Source organism: Podarcis gaigeae, assembly GCF_964106915.1.
Source record: "Podarcis gaigeae genome assembly, chromosome: 6".
NCBI lineage: Eukaryota > Metazoa > Chordata > Lepidosauria > Squamata > Lacertidae > Podarcis > Podarcis gaigeae.
In genome coordinates this window covers 47,056,001-47,083,939 of record NC_139682.1, presented here as the reverse complement: position 1 = coordinate 47,083,939, position 27,939 = coordinate 47,056,001, and the positions used below count along the sequence as shown (strand labels likewise).

At 44.3% G+C, this 27,939-nt stretch overlaps 1 protein-coding gene across 2 annotated transcripts in view; it reads right to left on the bottom strand.

Moving 5' to 3' along the window:
- Positions 1-27,939, bottom strand: part of TULP1 (TUB like protein 1) — a 35,979-nt gene that overhangs the window by 6,598 nt on the left and 1,442 nt on the right. The window contains exons 2-12 of one of the 2 annotated variants that reach the window (XM_083745001.1): positions 23,007-23,227; positions 19,784-19,832; positions 12,211-12,343; positions 10,140-10,292; positions 9,338-9,487; positions 7,961-8,074; positions 6,243-6,377; positions 5,608-5,708; positions 4,647-4,817; positions 3,292-3,404; positions 1,514-1,622 (exon numbers count right to left, since the gene is read on the bottom strand). In XM_083745001.1, coding sequence (XP_083601127.1) covers positions 1,514-1,622; positions 3,292-3,404; positions 4,647-4,817; positions 5,608-5,708; positions 6,243-6,377; positions 7,961-8,074; positions 9,338-9,487; positions 10,140-10,292; positions 12,211-12,343; positions 19,784-19,832; positions 23,007-23,053 — 1,275 coding nt within the window. In that variant the 5' untranslated portion in view covers positions 23,054-23,227. Of the gene's footprint in view, positions 1-1,513; positions 1,623-3,291; positions 3,405-4,646; positions 4,818-5,607; positions 5,709-6,242; positions 6,378-7,960; positions 8,075-9,337; positions 9,488-10,139; positions 10,293-12,210; positions 12,344-19,783; positions 19,833-23,006; positions 23,327-27,939 lie in introns of those variants that run through there. The other variant, XM_083745002.1, reaches the window with a different exon arrangement.

The following is a 27,939-nucleotide window of genomic DNA, read 5'->3' as shown; positions in this document are numbered from 1 at the left end:
GCTATCTTGTCAGTCTCAAGCTTGTGCTAAAGCTTTGCCATTGTAGTGTTGCATCCTCCCAACATATATAAAAAAAAAATAACATTGCTATAACCTGAAAAGAAGTTAGATACCACTGATTTTTTTTAAAAAACCCCACACAAAACCCTTCCTTTCTCTGCCTTCTTAGCCTGGCAAGAGTATTTACCAGTGATGATCAAATGTCAGCATGTGGGATCTACCTTTTTTCTCTCAAATAAAACCCCCAAGGTTTTGTGTTGTTTGTTTAAAGAATGTTTTTATTATATGCTTCAGAGTTTATTTTGTGTATGGAGAAGAATGGCTGTTTGGCAATACACTCTAGCTGAGAACTATTTGTATATCTGGAAAAAAAAACTAATAAAAAGTACTTAAATTATAATAAAGACCCAAGTCAGATGCAGAGTCAGATGCAAAATAGTGGCTCAGGGGAGAAGAAATACATTTAGAATTAAAGAACAGGGTGCCTCTGAGCACATGCTGCTCAGCTCAATAATTTGTTTTCAGGGCCAGGATCTATCTTCTGCCTGTCCCTAGCCTAGAGAAAGGAGGAGATATTGATGATATGAAGGTGCTTGCATCTGGAGATGGCAAGCATGATTGCTCTGTTAGGTAAACACTATTGCTTATTATTTCCCCTCTAAGAATTCTGGGTAGTGCAGTTTAACCCTATCAGAGTTATAATTCCAAGCAACTCCTAAGCAACTACCATTCTTATAAGGGTGTGTGCCTTGAGAGAAGCCCTGGAACATCCATGTCCGGAAAAGTCGGGTGAAGCTTGTGCCAGCTGCAGCATTTGCTTTACCTGTCTGTGGATGTAGATACCTTTTTGGTTCCCAATGGATAAGGGACCACCCTTGGCTGGACTGAAATATGGCAGGGTGGTTTAAAAAGGAAGTGGATTGGACAGGGACTTGGCTAATGTAACACATGCCTTGGAAACATCTAGGTTAGATTTGAAAAGGCATCAAGGTATGACAAGCATAACTCCACCCCCAGCCTTGAATTATCCCCAGCCATTCCATGCAATGTAGACCCTGCAGATTTTACCTGCATTGGGTGACACTAACTGGTCGGCATTAAGACTCTGTTCCACTCGGGAACAGTTTTTACAGCAGACAAAGAGTTCTCAAGCCTCCCTTGGGAAAGATACTCACAAGCATATTCTAGCCCAGGGGTAGGCAACCTAAGGCCCGGGGGCTGGATGCGGCCCAATCGCCTTCTCAATCCGGCCAACGGACGATCCGGGAATCAGCGTGTTTTTACATGAGTAGAATGTGTCCTTTTATTTTAAATGCATCTGTGGGTTATTTGTGGGGCATAGGAATTTGTTCATATTTTTTTTCAAAATATAGTCTGGCCCACCACATGGTCTGAGGGACGGTGGACCAGCCCACGGCTGAAAAAGGTTGCTGACCCCTGTTCTAGCCACTGCAAGCAGCTGCCCAGGAGATTATGGCTAGAAAAGATGGAGTGGCACAATGTGGTTCCTTACATAAACAACAGCTGCAAGCTCCTGGCGCACATTTGACCAATCCGAATTTGCTCTGTCAGGATTCACGCCATTATCAAACACCGAAAACCGAGTGCCCATCAAATTGGATCTAAAAGCAAAACAAAAAAGCACAACAGCAATCAGGTAAAGCAGAGGAGGGTTTCAGAGTCAAGGAGCCCCTTTGCACAATTACCCCTTTTCTGTTAAAATAAACACCGTAACATTGAGTTAACTAGGTATATTGTGCGTCAATGTGGGTATAGTCTATATGTGTGTGTGTGTAAGAGAGGGAGGGAATATGGGAGTGGGATGGGATAAGGAGGGAATGGAAAGGTCACTCAATCAGGGCATCTTCAGTATTTCCAAATGCCCAGGCCTATTAAATTGCGACATGTCTCTCCTCTGGATAGAACCGGCTAAACCACTTCTGCCCTGCCCCGAGGGACAATCTTGATACCAGATCTGATAACAGGGTGTGTCTGGCTTGCTGGGCTAGGGGTGTAATTATTGACAAATCTCCGCACCAGGGGAAAGAGAGGCCACACTTTAAGGGAGAGGCTGTAACTTGGTGGCAAGCTCAGGTTTTGCATGCCAAAGATCCCAGGTTCAGTCCCCAGCATCTCCAGGCAGGGCTGGCAAAGACTTCTTGATCACTTATTCTAGATGGACCAATGGTCTGACTCTGCATAAAGCAACTTCCCGTATTCTGGACATTTTTTATTTACCTGTGATCACCACCTGCAATGTAAATATGCAAAGACTACCCTACCCTACCCTCACATATAAGCTTGTTTGCGATCAGAGTCCTGCTACTTGGGAAGTCAGTATGAGCTGCCCAAATAAGCTAAAGTAGCACTTAAAATGTGGGACTTTAGCCATGCAACACTGTAATCTGCCACACACATTTATGGTGCTGTATACACAATAATGAGGGACGCGGGTGACACTGTGGGTTAAACCACAGAGCCTAGGACTTGTGGATCAGAAGGTTGGCGGTTCGAATCCCCGTGACGGGGTGAGCTCCCGTTGCTCGGTCCCCGCTCCTGCCAACCTAGCAGTTCAAAAGCCCGTCAAAAGTGCAAGTAGATAAATAGGTACCGTTCCGGCGGGAAGGTAAACAGCGCTTCTGTGCGCTGCTCTGGTTCACCAGAAGCGGCTTAGTCATGCTGGCCACACGACCCGGAAGCTGTATGCCAGCTCCCTCAGCCAATAAAGTGAAATGAGCGCTGCAACCCCAGAGTCGGCCACGACTGGACCTAATGGTCAGGGGTCCCTTTACCTTTACCTATACACAATAATAGTAATAACCAGTGGGACCTGCAACAAAATATTGTAGTGTGGAGAGTTCCCTCCTTAATAATTAGAGTTGCTTTTGGAGTAATTCCAAGCAAGGAAATCCCAGTTCGTGGCACCTTGCAGCAACAGAATGCATAAAGCAAGCCATCTATCACAGAGATGGGGAAATATGAGACCCTTTTTTATGTTGTTGGACTCCAACTCCCGTCAGCCCCAGCTAGCATGGGCAATGCTCAGGGATGATGGGAATTGTAGTCTGGAAACATCTGGAGGGCCATAAATAAAAGGCTATCTCATTTGCTCCCTTCTGTGTAAATGTGCCCCAACTAGGCAGAAATTCGGAACCCATCAGAAATGCATCTTTCCCAGACACAAAAGCTAGCTTGTTTTTAATCAGCCTTCCTGTATTTAAAGGGAACCCTATGTTGCTCCCTGCAGAATGTCCTGTTATGTCTGAACCACATCTTGATGTCAAGCCTAACCTCAGCTTTCCAATGAAGTTCTCTCCATCCCGAGACAAGTCAGTGGGATCCATGGAAATCAGGTAGTTAGAGGTCTTGCTCTTTTTGCGCTTGCGACCAGCAAGTAGGAAGACCTGCAAGAGACAGGTGGAAGTAATGGCTGCTGCAGTTTCTGTCTGTAATGCATACAAAAATCCCAAACTCCACAATTTTTATTATTATTATTATTATTATTATTATTATTATTATTATTATTATATTTTAAGTCCTCAGGTAGCTTCCACGCTACATGCCTTTAGGGCTGCTGAGGCATTACTTTTCCACAGATGGGAAATGAATTAAGGTGGTTATGCCACAGGGTATTTAGTACAGAACTGTGTTATCTGGCAACGCCCATCCCCATGACCCTCCTATGAAGTTTTCATAAAAGTAAGTCCCATTTGGCAAACATCTCCTGAGACTTTAGTTAGAAGCATCCTTCTTGCCTCTTCCATCTCTAGTTGCTTCAGCATTAGTGATAAATTACCCCCTTCATTAGGCAGTTTCTGTTCCGTGCACAAGGGGTGGAGGGGGTTTAATTACTGGTTTCCTCTTGTTAAGAGTCTTTAAAATTGTGAAATAGCTCCGTTTCACAATTAGAGAAATAAGAGAAGCCAAAGAGCCACAGCAGCAGTGAGCGCATATTGGTTTGCCAGAGACAAATTGGGCAGAGGCTCCCGTTTCCAGAGTTGTGTGCATTCTGTAGAGAGGAATGGAAATCAGCTTAAAGCTTTTTATCTCAAGAGTGGCTTGATCCATTTCCTCCCCTATGTACAGCTGCACTTGTGAGAAGAGATCGCTGTGTGTGCCTCTCCAAGCAAGGGAAAACTTGAGCAGCCTTGAGACTGTACAGTGGTACCTCAGGTTACATACACTTCAGGTTACAGACTCCGCTAACCCAGAAATGTTACCTCGGGTTAAGAACTTTGCTTCAGGATGAGAACACAAATCGTGTGGCGGCAGCGGGAGGCCCCATTCGCTAAAGTGGTGCTTCAGGTTAAGAACAGTTTCAGGTTAAGAACGGACCTCCCGAACGAATTAAGTACTTAACCCGAGGTACCACTGTACTGGGAGAGTGTGTGTTGAATTTCCTTTCTCCTTTCCCTATGGCTCTGAGGCCGCTCAGGCTTCCCCAGCAGCTTCTACATACATAACAAAAGAGAGAGTGCGCATGTTTTGCAATTAATGCATGCGATAATTTGGCCCTTGGAAAAGAAGTTGACAAAGGATCTCTGCCAAGAGGGATATATTTATCAGCCCTTTTTACCCATCCTTCTAAGTGGCTTTGCTGCAGGGCCATCTCTGTTTCTGCACAACACTCCCACTGAGCAACTCACCTTTTTGTCATTATCCAAATGAAGGTAGTATGTAGGATAGAGGCCCCGGTCCATCCCCTTCTTGTCTCGAGTGACCCGACACTTGATGGTCACTCCTTGCGGAGCTGGCTGTAGCACAAATTCCTCCAGATTGTCCACTTCAATGACTGGGGAAGGTGGTCTCTCTTCCTTCTACAGTCCAGCACCAAGAAAGAGAAGGGAGGTTTGTTTCAAGGACATTGTTCTGCCCCAGGCTTTCCAGCATGACCTCCACTAGTCACCTGCTGTGTTTGTGTTTCTTCTTCATCATCATCATCGTCACATATATGGCTTCATCCCCAATCATGTCTATCCTGGTTGCTTGGTTGGCTAATTTCCCTGCCCTGTCTGTTGCAGTAGATCTTCTGCTACCTAAATTCCTCTTGCTTAAAAAACTCAAGTGTGACCCCCTGATTCTCTGAGCAGAGCATCCTGGGACAAAGGGCCAGATTGCGCTGGGAAGGAGGTGTCAGGGGCAACAGTGGCTGGTCTCTGTGTGAACTGAGACTGCTGCACTCTCTGAAATCAAATGCCCTCCCCATCAGGGAATCCATGGTTGGCTTCTCAGATCAGGAATGTCGTAGAGAAAAGCCAGACGGCAGCAAAGGTGAACAGGGTTGCAACCTGGGCTGGAAATTTGCCTCCCCAGCTGTAATTTAATTGTCTATTCTGGAAGCTGGTCCTATACAAAGAAAAATGAGGAAGACAAGCTGGGGAAGTGGACTGTGTGCCTGTACAGTGCCTTTGTTTCAATGCAGAGAGGTGGCTAGCGCTGTTAATAATACACCATAGCTTCATTCCTGCTTTTGGTAAAGATTTGTAGTCCCTCCCCCATGAGAAATGACTTTGCTAAAGAAACTGCTCTGACTTTCACAAAGCACCTTCTTTCAAAGAGGATTTTGAATCCCTCACATGCCCCCTAAGAGCATTCCCAGCTATCTACCTTCTTGGATTTCTTTGTTTTTCCTTTCTTGTTGGTGTTCTTTTGAGCTACTGCTTCTGTGGGCTCATCCTCACTTTCATTTTCAGTGGCTTTGGGAAGAGCTGCAGAAAAAAAAGAACACTATGCTTAGTGGCCACCCAGTGAGTATGGAGACTGGCCTTTGTCAGAGTCCTGGTGGAGCAGGTTGGAGACCCATCTAGTCCAGCATCCTGTTCTCTAGTCTAGCATCCTGATGACTTGGACTTTTCTGTATTCAATCTGTGAAATGGGGGGTGGGGGGTGGGGGTCCATACATTTTATGAAGTCTCCTAAGCGATCATAAAATTTCCTTTTAGAACATGAACCAGTAATGGATACAAGATAACTGTAAGACAACTCTGCTTATTTCTGGGGGTGTAACAAATTAATGAACACAATTGCATCAACCAAGGTCAGGCTAGAGTAGCAGTAACAGTAACAGTTGTTGTTGTTGTTGTTATTATCTGAGCATGTCAACAGTGGGGGGGCGGCATTCTGCATTAGCTAAAGTTGCTGCACCAGCTGCAATGACTGTGTTTCAGTCTTAACCAAATACACCTTCTTGCTCCATCTCCTTACCCTGCTCACTGTTTGCAAGGGGCTGATGCTGCACCTACCTTTCTTTTTAGTTTTCTTCTCCTTGGCGCCTTCTGCCCCAGCCTGAAACATGGAAGCTGTGCTCTTCTTTTTTTCAGTTTTTGTTGGCTTGGTGCTAGAATCAGAATCACCTTCTGTCTCACTATCTTTCAGATCTAGTGTTGTGAAGAGAAAGGTTTTTAAATTGTAGAAAGGAATCAGGCTGTATTTTATTTTTGGTAATGATATCTTGCTTTATCCTAATGCAGGGGTCAGCAAACCATGGTCCGCGGGCTGGATCTGGCCCAATTGCCCTCAGGATCTAGCCCACAGATGGTCCATGGATTGTGTAGATTCTGTTCGTTAATTTTTTTTTTCTGTGCCGCCATTTTGGGGCGGCACCATTTCTCCCTCTCCTTCTCAAATACTGCAGTGCCTCCTCCCTCCCTCCTGGCTTCTCCCCGCCCTTCTTCCCACCCTGCGTAGAGGAGGAAGGGAGCTGGGCTGAGCTGGCTGAGCACCATTTTGGGCAGTGCCTCTCCGGAGCCAGCCAGCCCTTTGGGCTGCTCGTCCCGCCGCCACTGCCACCAGCCTCTGCCACTCACAAGTGAAGGCACAGGAGCTGTGCTTGGCAGAGCACAGCACAGCGCCTCTCCAAAACGGCTGGCTGGCTCCAGAGAGGTGCTGCGCCCTGCCAACCGTGGCTCCTGTGCCTGTCCTTGCAAGTGGCAGAGGCTGGCGGCGGTGGAGGGGCAAGCGGCCCGAAAGCAAGGGCAGTCACAGGAGCCACAATTAGCAGAGTGCAGCGCAGCACCTCTCCGAAGCCAGCCCGCTCTTGCGCTGGCAGCACCATAGGTAGGCAGGGCGAGGGGAGACAGGAGGAGGAGAGAGTAGTCCTCTTTGCCACGCGCACACAATGTGGCCCGCCACAAGGTCTGGGGGACTGGGGAACCAGCCCCCTCCAAAAAAGTTTGCTGACCCCTGCCTACCTATGGGTCTCCCCCCCAAATCCTCAGGAACTGCTGATTAGCAGAAGAGTGTTTCTTAACATCGTATTTGCAAAATATAAGCACTGGCAATAGAATAATTCCACACCTTCATTCTAAATAATGGAGCTTGGATGCTTCCTGACTCAAAGTTCTGGAGACTTCTCATGCCTCAAACTAGGAACAAAAATACATACTTAGACTCGCATGGGGGGTTGGAAGAGTCTCTCCTATCAACCCCAGCTACCATGTTCATGCTGGCTGGAGCTCCTGGGATTTGTAGTCCAGAGAATCTGGAGGGAATCAGGTTGGCATAAGCTTCTTTAAGCCTTCTTTAAGAGGCTACCAGAATTGTTTTGGTTTTCACTACGCAGCTCTAAATAAACATTTTGGTTCCTTCCCTAGTTCATTTATCTTTGCATGGCACCATGGCATCCATGTAAACTTAACTTTTAGAGGGGGGGGGGAGATTATAGCACAGAATGCTTGCTTGACCCATTTATAAACATCCTTTTTCTTTTCATTTCATTTATTTTTGCCAAAGCACCTTAAGGTAGTTTACAATTTAAAATGCAAATGCTACAAAATACAGAACAGAGAGTTCTCTCTGATGATACAAGCTCTTTGATCTGGTCTTTGGATCTTCTGCCACCCCCTCAGGGCATGCAAGTGTTATGTAGTCCTAAGGAAGGTGGGGTGGGACTTTTATCATCCTTCCTCTGGAGGGGACAACTAAGCAGATCTCAGTGCAGGGGGGGGGGGGGGGGTTTCACCTTTCTTTCTAACTTTTTTCTCCTTCTTGTCCCCATTGACTTGGAAGACAGACACTGGTTCCTTCTTCAGCGTCTTGACAGTTCTTGTCTTGACATCAGCTTCAGCTTTGTCTCCTGTCCAAGAGGGAAATGATTAATAAAGGGTTTCATCAAGAGGTTGGAGAAGACAGCGACTGGAAAGTGGCTGAAGAGAGAACAGTCAAGGGAGATGGATTGGGGCAGATGGGGCGGAGGAGGATACAGCAGGGGCTCCTCCAGGCTTCATTTTCTGCCAGGTTTCTAGGCAAAGGTTTGAGCTTCAAAGCTGAATGTCTGAGCAGTGTTGTTTGTTTGTTTGTTTGTTGTCTTGGCGCTTTCCCCAGGAAAACCCATGTTTTACCGCTGAATCGGGGCAAATGACAAATGGGTTTTCTGTGGATGAACACTTGCTCTGATTCAGTGATGAAATGCAGGTTTCCCCGAAGAAAGCGCTGGGACAACAATAACAACAGCTCCTCTTGAATGCAAAGCTTTAAAGTGCAGGCCTGAGCCTGGAAGATGCAGTGCAACAGAAGTCAATGAGACTCAAAGAATGGAAACAATAAAAATGGAGAAACATTGCTGAAGAAAGGTAAGAGTTTTTATTCATTTAGTGCTCTTGTGCCCGCTATGAGCCAAAAAGACTGAATCAATCAATTAAGACAAGACACTCCCTGCCTGTAGGGTTATAATCTAAAAGTCATGAGACAAAAGGAGAAAGGCACAAGGAGGGAAGAAGAAAAAAGCAAACATGGGCACAAATTATTTTAAGATAAATAGTATTTCTTGCAATGACCAGCTGGAATGGAAATAGTTCAGGGGCAGTAGGAAAGGGGGGAAAGGATGGCTATAGAATGAGAAGGGGGGGGGGTGATTGCAAAACATATGAGTCTCCATTGTAGCTCACCCTCAAATGCCTTTCCTTAACCATATTTCCTGCAGGACATAAAAGTCATGTGCTCTGTGTGTGTGTGTGTGTGTGTGTGTGTGTGTGTGTGTGTGTAACGCTCTCCCATGGGAGGCAATGATGGTCACCAAGCTTGATGGCTTTAAAAGAGAAGTAGACACATTCATGGAGGAGAGGGCTATTGATGGCTACTAGCCATGATGGCTATGCTCTGCCTGCACAGCTGGAGGCAGTGATGCTTCTGAATACCAGTTACTAGAAACCAAAGGAGGAGAGAGCGCTCTTATGCTTGAATCCTGTTTATGGGTTTCCCACAGGCATCTGGATGTCTACTGTGAGACAGATTCCTGGTCTTCCTCACAGAATTACGGTTTCCAGGGGCTCCTGAGGAATAAGAAGTAACTTTTCAACCAGTATCTATGGCTTAAAAATGGCCACTGAAAGCCACTGACCTTTACTTTTGGGCTTCCTTTCCTTAATGCCAGCAGATGGAACATCTTTGTGGATCTTCCTTTTGGGTTTTTTTGGAGGATCTTCGCTTTCTACATAATCTTCCTCCTCTTCATCATCATCATCGTCTTCTTCTTCTTCATCAGAGTCCTCTAGAAATTTGAAATTTGGACAAACAGCAGTTAAGGAAGGGAAGTGAGAGGAAACAACCACATCAATTGATACAGCAAATGTTATTATAAACAGAACCCAGTCACATTGCACCTTGATGTATACCTTTAGTTTTGGAGCTGAGGACTTTGACACTGTATAAACAAACATTGTTGTTATAACCTACTTCCCTGTAATAGTAACCCAAAGGAGGAGGTGGAGATTCCAAGAGGTTTCAAGGAGGAAGGTGATGGTGGAAAGAGGACTGGCAAGTTGCTTATGGATTAATACTAATTATGTTTCATTAACTATTCATTTTATCAATAAGTGCACCTCTGCCTCTTCTGCTTCAGAACAGATGTCTCTGTGACCTTTCTGTGAACTGTGCATAGTGTCCTAGCCTATTTCTTTGATGCAGAACAATTTAAGAAAAAGGGCTCCCATGAATGAATGAATGAATGAATGAATGAATGACATGTGCATTTCTGCTCTGGGAGACTTTTAGCATAACAGCCTCTGCCCTCTACATACTCACCCCTCAAATCTCTTGAAGAAAAACATTCAAGAACTGGAAATTAGAGGCAGGGAAATGGAGCATCTTCTGCTGCTGCTGCTCAAAACACTGGCTGGAGCACAGAATGGGGAGCACCTTACCTTGTTTCTTTTTTGATGCCTTGGTCACAACGAGATGAGAAGAGGCAGCTTCCTTCTTCTTCCTGGGCTCCTTGGTGCTTTTGGCAGGTGGGTCCTTCTCACCTTCCTCTTCTGGCTTCTCTTCCTTTTTCTTTCTCACTTTTCTGACAGCAGCTTATGACAGAAGACACCAGAGTCAGGATGGATGAGAAAAGAGCACTAGGGGTGTGCACACAATGGCAGATAACAGGAGGGAGGGAGGCTGTAGCTCAGTGGTAGAGCATCAGTTTTACATGCAGAAGGATCTAGATTTCATTTCCAGCATCTGCAGGAAAGATTCCCTGACTGAAATCCCAGAGAACCTCTGCCTATCCGTGTAGACAATATTGAGCTGTATGGACCAGGGGTTCTGGTTCGGTACAAGGTAGTTTCCTGTGTTTCTATGAGGGGGAGGGGTGCAGTGATGTGAAAATGGCCTGTCTGAAAGCTAGTCTTAGGATTCGTGAGGCTGCACATTTTATAAGTGCAAGGGTGCCTCCAAGACTGTCAGTATTCTGCAGGAGGGATTCTAGCACATACTGGGGAACTGGATTTAAAGCGCCCTGTTTCCCTAGCACAACAAACCCACTTTTAAACAGCATCAGACCTGTTGTAGTTTGGAAAGTGACAGAATGAATGAACAACTATCAAAGAAGACAGAAAAACATGCTTCAAGCATATCAGGATGAATGCCAATCAACGCTCATTAAAGAGCAGTTGTAATCAAACCTTCATATAAGTTTTGTGCAAGCAAATCAGGATGATTGATGCAATAAACAGGTCATCTGGAGGAGCCCCAAGTAACTCACAGAACTGGTGTTTTGGGAACAAGTGCTCTCACGGCTGGGCCATTGGGAGAGTGGCAAACACCTTACCTGTGTGAGAACAGAGTTTGCTCTGTGCTCTCATTTGAGGAGAAGGAATACCATGGCTACATGTGGTAAAAGGATGATTTCACAGGAGCCAGTGGGGTGAGGGGCTGTGTGCAATGTCCTTCTGGCTGAGCTGCCTGCCTGTGGTGTTTCTGCCCTCTCCTGGATGAAGCAGATTAGGACACTGCGACCGCATTATGGCTGCAACATCAGGGTAAGGGCCAAACTGAGGGGTTATCCCTGCTCTATCCAGGCACAGGTTTCCACTTTAAAGCTCTGTGTCTGAGCACCCTTTCTTTTCTTCTGGAGCTTTCTCTGTGAAAACTGGCTGAACCAGAGCAAACAGCTATTCGGGCTTTCCACAGATTTTGCTCCGATTCCGTTTTAAAGAGTGGGTTTTCGTAGGGAAAGCTCCAGAGCAGAAAAAAGTGGTGTTTGTACATGGAGTTTTAAAATGTGGACCATGCCTAGAAAGTAAGGAGGAAAGGTGCTCCAGAAGCATGGCATAAGTGGGCTCATGCCAAATTCCTACAAAATGGGTATTTAAAGTACTGTAGGAGCGAGTGGGAGGAGGAAACTAAGCTCATCCCAATCCAGTCTTTCCTTCCTGAAAAGCACTTCTCCCCAGCTCCTTTGTTTTCCGGTGGGGTTTACTTCTGGCCTCCTCAGCAGCAAATAGTGAAAAAACAAACACATGGAGGGAAAAGCATTAGCTTCTGCCCCAGCCACTATGAATGGCAAGGTTGTAGATGTGGCACCATCATAAGCCCCTCTGGGCAGTGGCTGGAATTAGGGCTGCAGCCTAAATCACCTTTCACAACCCAGCCATGAAAACTGCTGCCACCTCAGCCAGCCCCTGTGTGCCTGCTGGCTGATGGAGACATGAAACTTGTTTGTGGACCAGTGCTTGAGATGACACTGCCATACTTCTGGTTTGGCTGCGGGGTGTAGGATATTATCCTGTGGGGAGGTACCTGAAAAGGGGAGAGCCCATTGCTCAGTATTAGATCACAGGCTTTGCATACATAGGGTTTCATAACTGGTAGCATGGTTGGGAAAGACTCTTGGGGAAGGCCTTGGAGAGTCACTGCCAGATATGGGAACAAGTGGTCTGGATCACCATATGGCAGCTTCCTGTGCTAATCTACCACAATTCCTGGAACATTGGTTGTGTCCCTTACCTGGTCGGGGGGCACTTGGCTCTTCTGCAGGGCTTGATTCCTCCTGCTTTTTCACTCTGGTCTTTCTTGGCTTGGCCTCCAGTGAAGTAGCCTCCTGCCGTTTCTTCTTTGGCTTCTGCTCCAGCAGGTGAGGCTGCATGAGGGGACATGGGTTGTGAAAACCAATGCAACATCTCTCTCCTGAAATGACCCCCCCCCCCCAAATGACCCTCTTCCAGACAACTGCTGAGAGTAGCCTGGTGATGTGCTGCCTTGTTCTCTGATAGTAGGTTGGGAGGCTTTGGGGAAATGGCTTTAGGCTTTTGGGGAAATGGTAGTCCAAAGCCTACACAGCAAGTGTAGCCCATAAACAGTGCACTGTATCTTGTTTCGATAAACTTGTGCCCCATTCTTGTTAGGAAGGGGCCCCAGCTTTGAGAGAAGGAAGCAAGCCCTGATGGTTACCATGAGAACAAGGTGTTGGACTAGACCAATTGGACATCCAATTGGATCTGCTCATGTTCTTATGTTCACCTTACAGGTGTGTTGAAATCTTTACCATCTTGTTGCCCTAAGCTTTGCAACAGAGAAGAATTCCAAGGTCCTGTAAACTCAGGAGAGAGTGGCATAGTTCAGTAATTTTAGACTTACCTGGAGGCTCCATCTTTACATGACAGTAGCGTACAATTCCTACCAAATGTGGTAAGCTAGCCCTGCTGCATTTGGGGACCCTGGACATCAGCCTCAAAGTCCTGCCCTGATTGAACCACTGATCCAAAACATGCTCAGAGGGAAGCGGGACTTCTCCTATGCAACCAGAATGTGGAGAGACCTCTGTAGCAGAGCAGAGGCATTGAATGTGGAAGGTTCAGTCCTGGCATCTTATAATTAAAAGGTACCAGGTGAGGGAAAGGTCTCTGCCGGGGACCCCAGAGAGCCAGTACTGCATTAGGATGGCCAAATAGTCTGACCTGGTATAAGGCAATTTCTTAGGAGAACTGTGGATAACAGATGAACTTTCTAATAAAATCTAGTAGCAGTGGAGCCTGGTCTATAGAGGATTGGGACTCTGTCCCACCAACCTCAGCCTGCTTCCTTATTATACAACCATTCAGGGGACAGGGCTGCCTGTCATGGACTCTGGCTACACCTCTCTGCCTTCTGCTCCACCAGTACCAATGGGCACCGACCACCACGGTCCAATAAAAAGGATGAGGGCTGTGTATGTTGCGAGCGGAGAGGGACTGAGAGCATTACTATTCCCACCTCTGCCCTGATATTAGGCTACAACGGAAAGAAAATTGTGCAGCAAAGTAAACTGATGACAAAGCGTGGGGATGGGGCACTGTTGGAAAAACTCTCACATTCAGGTGATTCAAATGAGCAGCACTGATTTATAAGCCGAAAAAAGGCTGAGCATGACTCCCTGTGGTCATGCACATCTCCAGGATTATTATTCCTTCGCCTTCGTAAGTAAGTATCCTTCCTAAGGGACTGTCCACCTTTTTCATTTGATGAGCTATCTGGGCCAAGTCCAACATTTTTTTAAAAAATTAAAGGCCCACAATAAGAGAGACCAGGGGCTTTGAAGTTGCCCATCAATAGAGTAGGCCAACAAAGGGCACAGATCACCAGGTCTTTCCCCACTGTAGTGAGATGTACTGCATTTCTAGTTAAATTACAGTAATTGTTTCTAAAATTGAATCTGTATATACGAATCAGCACGTGCCATTTTAATGCAAATCTTGTTCCTCTCCCCCCCCCCCGCCATTCAGCAATAAGTGACTACCATAACATATCCCTGAACTTAATGTCTTTCTTGCCACTCAATTTACATTTTGAGTCTTTGCTACTAAAATAATCCCAAGGTGAAAATGCTAATGGAAAGGGAAAATAAGCAAAATGGTTAAGCTGGTTAATTTATATTGGGTGCGGATTTTTTCCCCTTCTCCAGCTTGGCATCTGCTGGTGAGAACATGAACCAACCACACAATATGTGTGCATATGCAACATGCTTACAAAAGCAAGTGAGCTGAGTTGGCCCTGAATCAAAACCGTGAAGTAAACAAAGCACTCTCATATTTGCAAAGCGCGAAAAGATGTAGTAACTCGGGTCTACTCACAACTGAACAATGCAGGGAGGAGTAGATGAGACACACAGCCCTTAGTTGAGGAGGGCCTTGTAGGCACCAGGATAGTAACTGGGTGTGTGTCAGAATAAACAGACAAGCCCCATGCGGCCAATATGCAAAACCAGTCCGCTCCTGCCAATCCCACATGCTTAAAACTCATGAATCATGCCTTTAGAATGATAAGGTTGGTAAAAACGAAAAGAGATTTAGGGTCTTTTTAATGTGGCTTCTGGGTGTTTTTTGTTTGTTTTAAATAGGGAATAACCCATAAGCACATTATCATGGTGAGGTGTCTTATAACCATCAAGGCTAGAAGTGGCTCCCCGTCTGTGGAATGCTCTCCCCAGGGAAGTTCGCCTGGCGCCTTCATTATACACCTTTAGGCGCCAGGCAAAAATATTCTTTTTAACCAGGCCTTTGGTTGATCCGATTTACATCCTATGCCCTTTAAAATGTGTTTTTTTTGGGGGGGGAGGTATTGGGTTGCTGTTTTTATTAGGTATTTTGTGGTTTTATATCTTGATTTTATTCTGTGAACTGCCCTGAGACCCCCGGGTACAGGGTGGTATATAAATTCAATAAATAATAATAATAATAATTTAAACTGAAGAGAAAAGGGGGGGGAGACTTTAAAAAAGAAAACAATACTTTGTTTTGCATTTATCTCAAGTCAATGATTTTTAAAAATAATTGTAGTTAACAAATTTGCTCCTGTCATTCCAATACTACTGGGCACGTTTTAAATTTCACAACCAAGCAACCAACGAAAATGTGACGAAACCACACAGCAACTGAACAATGATGAATAGGGCAGAGTCAAATACACCCATCTCAATTATTTTAGGCTGCATCACAATTAGCACCACTAGGTGGCTCACTGATACCTATAGAGAAACTAAACTGTCTGGTTTATGTAGTGGTAAAAAAGCGAATAAGGAAAGGTGCTATTCAGCTCTGTTGAGTCATCTGGAATTTTTGCCATAGGGTGATGAATGTGTATTGCTCTCTAAATATGTTGCAGAAAATGCAAATGCGTATGCTGAAATAGTGTGTGGGGATTTCCCAGAAAACTGCAAGGTTAAAGTCAATATTGCCATATGCAGCAGTTGTTGGTGTGGTGTTCTCTATCCAGCTGCCAGTACACACAACACCTCTCTGAGGTAATGGTTATTGGGAGTTTTAACAAAATTGCAACTAATGGCAGCACCATGACAATGTTTTTGTAGAAGGGAGTAAGGTACTGATTTATAAGTGGTGCAGAAAAGTAGGAATGGTTCGCTGTGGATATGCTGAAGAACTATTTAACTCAAAAAGATATGGTGGCTAATCTTCATGAAGGATTTTTTTTTAATACCACCATTAGCAACTGGTGTGGCTGCATTCTTAGACACCTTGCTGTGCTAATGCCCAGTCCTTCTGTGTCAAGGGTTTTTACATGGACCTCACCACTTCAGAAACAATAATAAACCAACATATCACCTCTCTGAGGTAATGGTTATTAGAGTTTTGAGAGAAGTTACTTCACTAACATCACATTACTATACTTGTTTACTTAGAAGTTATTGAATCCAACAGGGCTTGCTCCCAAAGGAAGTGAGCATAGGATTGCCGCCTAAATACTCTACTGTGACTTTTGAAGTAAAATATCCACTGAATATTCAATAGCCAAGATTCATGGTTAACATTTGACATCCAGTTTTCGGTAACAGTACTTCCAGTTGACAGAATGTGAAGTTGAAGGGAGAGAGAAAACATGAGAACATTTACCTCAGCTTCTCACATATAAACAACATAGCAAGAGCAGAACCATGTTACTAATTTAAGCCAGAAGCTGTGCCGGAATGCTCCTCACAGAGGTAACATCTGTAGTGTCTCCTCACCTACACCAAAATAGTCTACTGAAGACTTTTATTTTGCAGTGGTGGTGGATAAAACCTTGACCTTCTTCCAGTGCAGAGAAAAGCTTAAATTGCAATAAAATATGCCTTCTTAAACTTGACAAGCAGAGTTCATACAACACTAATCTCATTATAAGGGTTATGTGTTTTTTAAAAAAACAGTTTATTAAGTACTACAGCCTTGTACCTGGCACTGCTTGGGAATCCTAAGAATTTTTTTTTAAAAAAATGAGTGCAGTTTTGAAAGATTTAGCTCACCATCTTGATTCAAAATGGAATCTAATTGTATCCAAACATAGATAAAAATGTGCTCTCAGGTACCATGATGCCAAATTTTGTTGAGTTATCTTAAGAGGTGCCCAGATGCAGAGCAAACAAAATATATAGCAGAAGACTGACATACGATAGAAGGTTATATTCAAAGCACCCCAATAAAAATAACAACAGTAATAATAACAAGAATAACACAACTTACCAACCAGGTCCCCAATTGATGGCAAAGAGGGAAACAAATAAGAATATGTTTATTAACTTGGTCAGGTTAAAAAAGGAATACTGCTATGGAGAAAATATTGCACTCCAATATGGAGAAATCTTGGAATATGTAGATATAATTTATCTCAGCATTGTTACAATATGAGCTTCTTACTCAACATCTGAAGGGTCATAATTTCCCTCTCTGTGTTGCATTAACGGGGAGAGTGACTTCCTTCCAAATACAATATTCAATCCTGTTCCAGCAGGCTGAGGGGAAGCTTATTTGCTCATTTTTATTTTATTCATTAATTTTTAAAAATTGGACTGTAGCTGGAAATAGCTAGTATATGTAAGTTCAAAGAAAATAAACGTTTTAAACCCAGTAGGGCGGGAATGCATTGTGCATTATTTTCTTTCTAGGGGGCTTAATGAGAGCTTGTGTATAGTGATCCATTCCTTCAGTCTACCTTGGGAGCATTTTCACATTTCCTTTAAATGTTGGAAGATGTTTAACTCTGCCTGAACTGGCCACCTCATCTGCTTATGGAAGTGCTTAGGTAACTAAAGCCCTATGGGGATTTGCATTGTACAGAACACTGACTATTAGACAAAGAGACAAAGACTAATACTAGAAGACCTTTTGTAAGGAATGGACATCTCTCTCTCTCTCTCTCTCTCTCTCTCTCTCTCTCTCTGTGTGTGTGTGTGTGTGTGTGTAATGTCCTTGACAGGAACACTCCACGTTGCAACATTTTGTTGCAGCTGCTGCTTGTTGTGTAATAAAAGGAAGGCACAAGTTGGACGCGAGTGGAGAGTGATATGTCCCACCTTGTTTCCTTATGTCAACTAAAGGCTTGTGTGTCTCAGTATTTTCAGCTGCCTCTTATTTAAAAGAATCATCTTAGAGCCTCAGCAGCTTTAAACTTTCATATTGGCTTCCAGAAAGGGCATAAGCTGCAGACACACAGTATGTGGAGTGCTTTTGTTGAGAATGTTCCTTTCCCACTCAGTATTCTGCTTCGTGGTCAGGAATCAGCATTCCTTGACCACTGAGCATGCTCAGTCCTCATTGGGCTGTTTTGTGTATCACTCCCCCCATTGGATATATTTTTTAAAAAAACAGTCCTTCTGCAAACCTTGATTCCCCCACTTCCAAGCCTGTTGATAGCTTCCTTTTTTAGTATGAGTGGTCACATTCTAGCTACATAAACAATGGCACTCACTGCCCGCACATCAGAATTAGGGGGAAGGATTAAAATGACACTAGACCTCAACTAATCTGCACAGTCAGATGCATATACATACATGTGCCTAAATGTGGGTGTCCTGAACAATATATTGCATTTGAGGCATCAGTGGACAGCTCACCAGTATACCGTCTCACACAGAGAGTAAGTAGACCAAGACAAATATGGCTGTGTTTACCTATGAAACACTGCAGTATAGAACGAATATCGCGAGCCAAAAGGTGCTCATAAATAGCCTGTACGTAACAACAACTCTGTTCTTCTGAGATTGAGGTCACTCGGAGCTACGGTGCAGAGGAAGAAGCAGATGGATCAGATTAGGTGCCCTGCATCTAATCCCATTTATGGAGGGCTATATATATGATTGATCAAACGAGAAGTCATGTATCTTGCGCAAGAAAGGTGCTAATGCAAAACTGCAACCCAGCGCCTGGAGACACCTGTGGTCTTCTTGTGCCACACTATTGGTAAACAAATTATTTCATTGGCTCAGACTGGCTCATCCAACCCTATGCCTAAGCAAGGAGGAAACAGGACATGGTCCAAGATCTGACCTGGACTAGATGTTTCTACAGTGGAGTCACTGTGGGGTAATGAATAGAGATCTGTACTGGAGAGATGTGGGTTCAAATGTCTACTTTAGCCATGAAGATTACCGAATGTCCTTGAGCTAGTCACTATCCCTCAGCATAAGGCTCACAGGGCTGTTGTAATGATAAAATAGGACAACCTCTTGTGTATCTGTTGCCCCAAGCTCTTTTGGAGGAAGTGTGCAGTACAAATGTAAGAAACAAAGTTTTGGGCTTGGTTACTGTTACCCCCACTGGACCCACATTCTTCAAGCACATTCAAAATGATGTTTTTGAGATAAACCAGTCTTCACTGAGATATGCTTTGAGGAATTTCTTGCACCATATACCCTCTTGAAGCATGAGGTGCAGAAATTTCCTGCACCTTTGTCCAGCTTCATGGTAATAATTAGGTCCAGGGACCTCACCTTTGCTACACCCTTGTGCAAATTAATTGAAACAAAGCAAATTTTCTATCTTACTCGTAATCCTGTACTCAGAATAAACACGAAAAGTTAGTTCATCATTATGGTGTCAGAAGCCTGCAGCCAATAGAAGGAATGATGCACTCGCCACAATATATTGAGGTTCTACTAAAGAGAGTTATTCCAGAGCTGGAAAAGATATCCCTGACGGTACTGGGATATTGCAGCAGGACCTAGCCCCCCGTCACACATCAAAAGTGGTGAAGAAATTCATGACAGAGCAGCAAATACAGGTACTTGATTGGCCAGGGAATTGCCCGGATGTAAATCCCATTGAGAATTTGTGGGCTCTATGCAAAAGTCACCTCCTGGCTGTAGACTGTACAACCATGGAGAAGCTCATTCAGGGGCTGATTCAAGTGTGGTCCAGGGATCAGAAAATCAACAGTGACTGTTCGAAACTAGCAGACTCCATGCCAAACCATGTTCAAATGCTGCTTAAAAATATCAAAGGTCATATCCGTTACTAATGCACATATATGTGAGTTTTGTACAATAAACTACTAAATTCATTGTTTGTTTCAATTAATTTGCACAAGGGTGTATTATGTAGCAACCACCTTTCTCAATTATTATTTTTCAAAATCATCAGTTGCTCAGAAGAAATGAAGCATCACTTCAGTTCATTGCTAGACATGGACAGGATCTCGCACACCGGCTCAAACAACTAACATTAGCCGCTGCTGTAATAGGAGCCCCAAAGAGAAGCCAGAGCTTAGACAGACACATTGCAGCCTAGAAAAGAAACCAGGTAATAAGGGTGGGTGGTGGGACAGATTTTCCTACCTGCTTAGTAAGTCTCTGCTGCTGAGGGCTCCCAGGTTCCTCACTTGCACTGAGGGAAGATGGAGAGGAAGACAGGGAAAGCAAATATAAGGTATTAGGCAGACTTACTTTAGGTTATTACCTGAACATATTTATGGAGGAATTCCTAGCCATGTCATGATATCCTCCAATAATTAAATGAGCCTGAGCACAGTCATGGTGCCCAGAAACTATGTGTGATCCTTTCTCGTGTCAGCAGGTGGCATTATAGCTCATCTAGGGTGCTTCCAGAAATTCACGGGTGCTTCCAGAAGGGATTTTATTGTGGAATCAGTGCCACTCATGCTCACAATTTTTTTTTGTATTTTCCACATGACTGATATGATGGCTCTCCAACACAATTCCTCAAAGACAGTGTAATTGCAGCTCTGAATAGGAGATAGTTCTAGTTCCTAGGCTGTCCAATGTGGAGCTTCCTGGAGGAGCCACTTCTATCACTGGACTATGATGGCTAGTGGTCTGACTCCTTGGGATGTCAAGAGAGCTCTGAAGGGAGATGCCCACCATAGAAACCTCATTACCCCAAACAAGCCAATAGCTGGAGCAGAAGGCAGTTGCCCTATAACTAGCTGGAAGGCAGCCCTCAGTGGATGGGGCATCCTGTTAATGATGACCTAGCCTCATTATAAAACCAGGACTTTGCTAAGGCAACTTGGATCTTTGGCTTCAGCTGCATGAGTACTCTCCATGGTCCTGAACCCACACCTTGGACTCCCTCCAAGGTGCTGGCGCCTTTGAAACCATAAACCTCTGACCTCCCCTTGCTTGGGCCACCACACCTTCTTGTTGGTGGGCATCCCTGTGAATCACAACAAATGCCAGTAAAAATAGAGATTTCTAGGATGGGGTCGAAACCCATCACACCAATAATACTTAGCATTTATACCATGCTCTCAAGAACTTCACATCCATCGACTTGTCCAATCCTTACATCAGCCCTGTAGGTCTGGGATGGGGAACCTGTGGCCCTCTGGATGTTGGTGAACATCCATCTGCACCAGCAAGCATGTGGATGATGGGAGTTGTAGTGGGATTTACTGATAAATACTGGTAAACTTCTGGAGGGTCACAGGTTCCCCATGTTTGCTCTAGGTAGATTAGCAGATGGTGGCAGGGGGAGGTTCAGGCTGAGAACTTGTGCCTTGCCTGAGTGACTAGATGGGTTCATGGTTGAGATGAGACCCCCACCAGGGTCTTCCTCACTCTCTTACCACCACTGCGTATTTAAAAGTTACCCCCTTCACAATATACCCAATTTTTTGGTGCTGACCGTTGCCCAGTCAGTTTTTTTAGCTATTTACATATCTGCACTATTCAATAAAAAAGTAATATATTGTCATGTACCGCAACATTAAATTTAATATAGAATCATTTCAAGACAATTTCTTGGAGTTTTGTGAAGATGTCAGGACAGCATAGAATGTGGTTAGTTTTCATTATATTGCACACCACAAATTCGACACTTTCTGGTGCAGGGGTGGGGACAGTTTTTTCTGTAAAACCCATCCAAAACCCTACATTACATTGTTTCATGACTCAGCTTAGTAAATATCCTCTGAGTATTGCTATGGCCTAAAGGTAGGTTAGATATTTCTCCAAGCAATAGCCTTGGTATTTAATGGACATGTAACAAAGACAGCTGGGAAGTACCAATAAATGCAATATCATTCTGAATGGCTCTTTGAGTTATTTGATATTTGATAGATGCATGTAACTCCTAAAAATTAGAGACAAATCTCCAACTGCCCCAAATAACTTATAAACAGTAGCCTATCTTTTAGTTGGATTTTGGTTGCCAGAGCCTATTGTTAGCTATATTTCTGCACTGTTTTGAATAGTACTTTTAATTGTTTTTATGGTGCATTTATAAATTGCCATGAGACTCACATGAAAGGGGATTAATAAATTAATAAAATAATGACATTAACTGGATCCAATGAGAGCCAAAGGGGCAGGGCCTTGCAATTCAAAGAACAGAACACTGGGGTGAACTTTCATTTTTGTTTTGGTTCTGCTATATTCCCTTAATACCTATAAATTAAATGGAATTTAAGCTACAGGAGGGGAACACTTGGTGATGCATATATATTTCATACGAAACTGTATGATGGAAGAAATACTGATTAAAGTATAAATCAACCCCCTCCCCTAATGAACAGTATTCCAGGATTCAGATTACGCCTCTTTAAAGTACAACATATTCCACAACATAATTTAATGTAAAATTCAATAAACTATAATGTACAATGCTAAATTTTTCCTTTACAGAGATCATTGCTTTGTATAACCTAAGATCAAAACAAATGACTCAATTAATTAGATCCACATTTCATTTTTCTTAATTTGCCTAACTCTTCTTCGGCAAGGATAATAATATCGTATTTCTAAAATCTCATTACAATTCAAGCCTAAGAGCTAAGAATGTTTTCAAACACAAAAGCTTAAAGCGGTTTTTGTTCATTAGATTTATATTCAGGCCAGAGATTGATGCAACATTTCCATGTGACGACCATAGGACATCTAACCCACTTGGTCCCAATGTGCCAGAAAGCTGATTGTGTTCCCAGTGAAGGTGTCCAGCATACAGAAAATATGTGTGTACTTCCTCCCCTCCAGAAGATTTTTTTTTTAAAAAAAATTATGATCTTCTTTGCCCTAGAACAGAATATATCACCCCTCACTAAGAGCTTCCCCACCATGCCTACCATGGTGAGGTCAGAAGGACCGTGGGACATTCACTGGGCGCCTGCTGAGGTTCATGGCCCTGAAAGGGGCTCACGGCTGATCCCTGAAACCTCCCAACCCTGCTCTTCCTTCTCCTTCTTGTTGCCCTTGCCTGTTCTCCCATGACCTCTGAGCATGCAATCAGTGACTGAGCAGTATCCTCCACAAGCACTTGCTCTCTGGGGAATTATGTGGATGGAGCCCAATGGAAGAGGCCAAGCAAATGCCTGGCAGTGACGGTGCTGAGGAGGAGGAGGAGGTGGTGAGCCCACTTGAGAGCAGGGATGAGTGGGAGCATCTTACTTAAGCCTCCCCCCCCCCCACAAAAAATAAAGACCCTGGAGCCTGCACTGAAGGACTTAATAAAGTAGGGCCCCTTCTCATTTCCTGCTCAGGTTTCCAGGAGTCTTCCCTAGTGACTATCTACCCACACCTAAGGGTGGAGGGTCCTTGTACTTACCCATCTGATGTCCACACCTCACGGAGGATGTCTGACTGAAGGGGCATTGCTAGCAGCCAGTCTCCCTAATTTATTTCAGAGGTCCTTGGTCCAGGAGAGAGCAGGAACGCAGACCTGGGATTCAAAGCCACTTCTCTTGCAGACCTGTGGAAAGACGGCTCCTTCCTCTTTCCTTCCCTGGTGCTGCCTTGATCAAAGAAATCTGTACAAGAAGCTGTTTGCTGTGAAAATCAAATGGAAGACTTCAATGCAGCCGGCCTGTGGGTGCTCCCCCTTGCCTTTCCCATTGCCCTGTCCTTGCAAGGCAGCTCTAGCACTTCATTCTGACTATCTCCCCCCACAGTTTGAAATTAAATCCTTAAGCATGGGCTTCTTGGACAACCGAGAGAGAAGTTAGCGATGCCTCCGTGAAGCAGGTGATGAGAGGGAGTTGGGAAGCAGAGGAGATGATTAACTTTTTTATTTCTTCAAACTAGGTAATAGGATTTCAGGGGCTGACGGACTGCCAGCCAGGCCTCCTGGGAGATCTGTAGAATGGAACATCTGTCACTGTAATTCATTTAAACAGGGCCATGGGAAGATTATTGTAACTATGCAACACTGTGTCTGCCTTGCCAAGGACTGGTGCAAAATGTGTGAAACCATAGATCCAGGATGGAACTTTGCATGCCTGTGTGCCAGAGTCTCCCTGCCCCCCCCCGCCCCCCGTTCACAGCCTAGGACAGCTTTTCAGTTGCATCTCTCCATAGCAAAACTGTATACACACCATACGTTTAAGACATATGACTTTCCCCCAAAGAATCCTGGGAACTTTAGTTAAGGGTGCTGGGAATTGTAGCTCTGTGAGGGGGTAAGCTACAGTTCCCAGGATTCTTTGGGGGGTGTCATGTGCTTTAAATGCATAGTGCATACGTAGCCCAGGATGCAAATGGAGGAAGAGTCTGATGGGGGGGGGGCTGACCCTGGAGTTAGATCCACAATATCTGAAGTCATGAAAATAAAAGAAATGGGGGCAGGGGAAATGTCCAAATGAAAGCATATGAAATTTCAGGTAATTCAGTACATAGGACAGTGAATAAGATTCTCTACTACTGGCCAAAACAGATGTAGATGGGAATTTGAAATGCCATAGATGGCTTTATTAGCCAAAGCCTGGGAGAAGAGGAATGTTTTTGCCTGACACCTCAAGATATGTAGCGAAGATGCCAGGCAAGCTTCCCCATACCTGCCTAGAACTATTCTTGAGTTTGTATGCTTCAGTCTGTTTCCCATGCTTTTCATAAATCATCTACAGAGCCTCTTATCTATTTATATAAGATTGAATAAGTCTTGAAACCAAACGTTTCTCCCTATCTCCACCATTTACCAGGTTAGAGTGTTGGACTAGGGCCTGGGAGACCAGGGTTCAAATCCCCACTTGGTCATGAAACTTGGGCCAGTCACTGCCTTTTAGCCAAACCTACCTCACAGGGTTGTTGTGGGAATTTAATGAGGAGGGGGAAGACCATGCACACCACCTTTGATCTCCTTGGAGAACAAGGTGGGGTATAAATTCTATAAATAAATACAACATGATACAATACAGTAAATGGCATTCTAATGGAATGTACAGTCAGTTGTAGAAATGCTGTTCCTCAGCAGCACTGAAGATCCTCTTGCGAAAGCAGCCTCTGTTTATATTTGCCTAGCAGAAAACAGACTTATTACCCATGTGTCCCAACTGAAAAGGAAATCTGCTTGCTAGGCTCTCTTCCTGCTTGCTAGAACCTTTCCCTATATTCTTTTCAAACCTCTCTGTTTTAGACTCTTCAGTGATGGTGAGAGTGTACTTTATATGATGAAGCATTTCTGCTGAAGTGGCTCCATCTGGAGATTAGGGGAGCTATTCTGAGAGCTTCAGCAGAGCTGTGCTCAACCTCTCCAGTGCAAGATTTCAGCCCTGATCGCCTTAGGAGAGATGCAGTCTGACCAACAAGGGCTATACAGTGTGCTGCAACTTCCTGACACATTAACTCCATCCTGACCTGCTGCTCTAGTATAGCTAGGTAATAAACAGACTCTCCGCTCAACAAGCTTAAACCAGTTTTGAAGATGATGGATAGAGCCGAAACAAACACTCACAAGTATTAATACTCCTGCAAATTGCCATTTTCTCCCAAATTATAAATGAGAAACATAGAATGCCAATTTCATATTTTGCAAATGGAATTTGTACCTTATAGTTCAAATGCATTGGACTTGACATCTCCTTATTTTCATAAGGTTCTCTTATGAAATCTCAAAAAACTGTCAGCTGTCAAATGCTAAATACTGCTGTGTGTTATTTATCAAATACCACCAGGGTGTTTTCCATTCCAGTTCACAGGATTTGGAAAACATTGCCTAACTCTGTGCTATGAAGGCCAGATCTTCCACACATCAGCTCTCACACAATCCAGATGACAGCATGTCAGGCACGGAGTCAATGCATCATAAAGCCAGATGACTCAACCAGACAAGAGAAAGTTGCTCCTTAGAGTGGAATTCCCTCAACCTCCAGCATCACCAGATAATTTGACTGCAGATGGAGGAAGAGCTCTGGTAAAACCCCACCCACCAAGTCTTCCAAAAGGGGTGTGTGTGTAAGAAGCATGAAACTGTTTCAAAGAAAGAAGTGTTTTGTTGGAATTGGAGAACTACAAATGGGCTAAGAAGAGTACTGCCCTATAAAAGCCCCCTGGCATGAACACATATTGAAATGAATCAGAGCAATGGAGAACCCCGTAGTTCACCAACATTTTGTTAGGTTTCTGTTATGCCACTGTGCAGTGCTTGGAGTCACAAGACTCTGTTTACATTCCAGACTGTTGGAAGTCTCACGGGACATGGGAGACAGATGTTGATGTTACTGGTTTCCTGTTTCTTTGTTCCAGTTGTTCTCTGCCTTTTACAGAGAGCGGATTCTTTTCTGTCCTGCGTAGTTAGCAATAAAACATAGCGATGTGGCACATATTTCGGCTCCTTCTGCTGCTGTTTGGATACCCTGAGTAATGGGGACGTGCCTGAACCCTCATCAAAGGCCTAGGTCGTTAATCACCATCAGAGGAGATTCCGGAGACTCGGAGGAGTGGCTCGGTCGAACGGAGATTCCGACCCATTTTAAGGCGAGGGGTTTCAAAGCACAACCGGGGGGGGGGGGGACTGACTTCAGTATACTCTAGGGTGAAAATGTGAACATATCCATAGTTAACCTAGTACAGCGAGAAAGTTTATGACAAAAATATATATGTATTTCCTATCAGTGGGATAGATATCACAGTGCTTGTTACTGAAAACAAACGGTTTCAAACTCTATCATTCTAGGATAGATAGATACCAGAGAGTTAAACTAGTTTCAGAGTCACTTCTCCCAAGGCAAGCCCATGATGGAGCTTTGTGAGGGAATGTGGGGTGTGTGTGTTTCTGTGTGTGTGTGTGTGTGTGTGTGAGAGAGAGAGAACCTTCCCTCCCAGCCATATCCCCAAACTACTATTCCCAGGATTCTCTGGGGCAAGTATGTGGAACTTGTGGCCTTCTAGATGTTGCTGAACTGCAGCTCTCATAATCCTTGACTTGGGCCACGATGGCTGGGGCTGTTGGGAGTTGGAATCTAAGCATATACAGAGAGCCATTCCACTCTCAAGCTTTAGAAGAAATCTGGGCACAGAACTGACAGACGGAGATTGGCGGAGCAGTGCCCCATCTGCACGAACCATTTATCACAACTGTGATTCACAGCCTTGTTCTCATCACCTCCCTCTGAATCTTGGTGAAGATACTGAGATATAGTTACGTGCATCTTCCAACTTCTCTCCTTCCATGGAAATAATTTACAGCAGCCAGCTTTTGGTCTTTTTTCACAAATAGTTGCATCTTTATCCCACTAGGTGGCAGTTTACTACCATCAACTTGAGCTGCCTACAAGGAATTTGGTGGTGTGTGGGCAGAGGTGAGGGGGAAAAGCTGAAGAACCAAAGTCCCTTCTGTACAATGGCAGAGCAGTCGTTTTCTGTCCTTCCAGCTTAGAACAATGTTATACTTACAATTTCATTCTGAACCCATGTGTTGCCTTAATGTTTCGGGTGGACACTTCCTTCACACAACACCTACCTGAGGACTAGGAAGCTCCATTGACAGTGCAGCCAGGTCTGGTTCCCTTGGGTTTCCACATATATCTTAAGTGACTCCAGATCACAATACCTCAAGGACTGCCTCTCCCCATATGAACCAACCTGGGGCCTGTGATCATCATGTGAGACCCTTCTTTGTGTGCCTCCTTCCATGAGACATCTGGAGGGCGGCAGCACAAGAACAGGCCTTTTTTGCAGTGGCTCCCTGCTTGTGGAATATTCTCCCCAGGTAGACTCACTTGACACCTTTGTTACCTATCTTCAGGTGTCAGGCAAAAACATTTCTCCCAGGCCTTTGGCTATTTAAACAATCTATGGCCTTTAAAACTGTGCGGGGGGGGGAGGGATGTTAATGGTTTTTGTTTGTTATCATGCTATATATTTTTGTGTTTTTATATTGCAAACCACCCTGTGATCTTTGGATGAAGGCTGGTATAGAAATGTAACTTAACTATCTTCAGACAACACCCTGGGACCTTAGACCAGGTATACGGAAATTTTTACTTTCCAGATGTTGTTGAACCACAGTTTCCACCAGTCCTAGCAAGCATGGTCAATGGCCAGGGATGGAAATTGTAGCTCAGCAACACCCAAAGGGTCAAAGGTTCCACATACCTACATCAGACTAATGTGTCTATTAGCAGAAGCAATGCCTTAGGCATGCACCTTGAAAATGTGATTCATTCCCACACTGTTGAGTAACTATAGCTGCGTAGATTAGCAAAACAATTTCTCTCCTGCCACACCATGACTTGACTATTCCATTTACATTCCCCCCCCCTTAA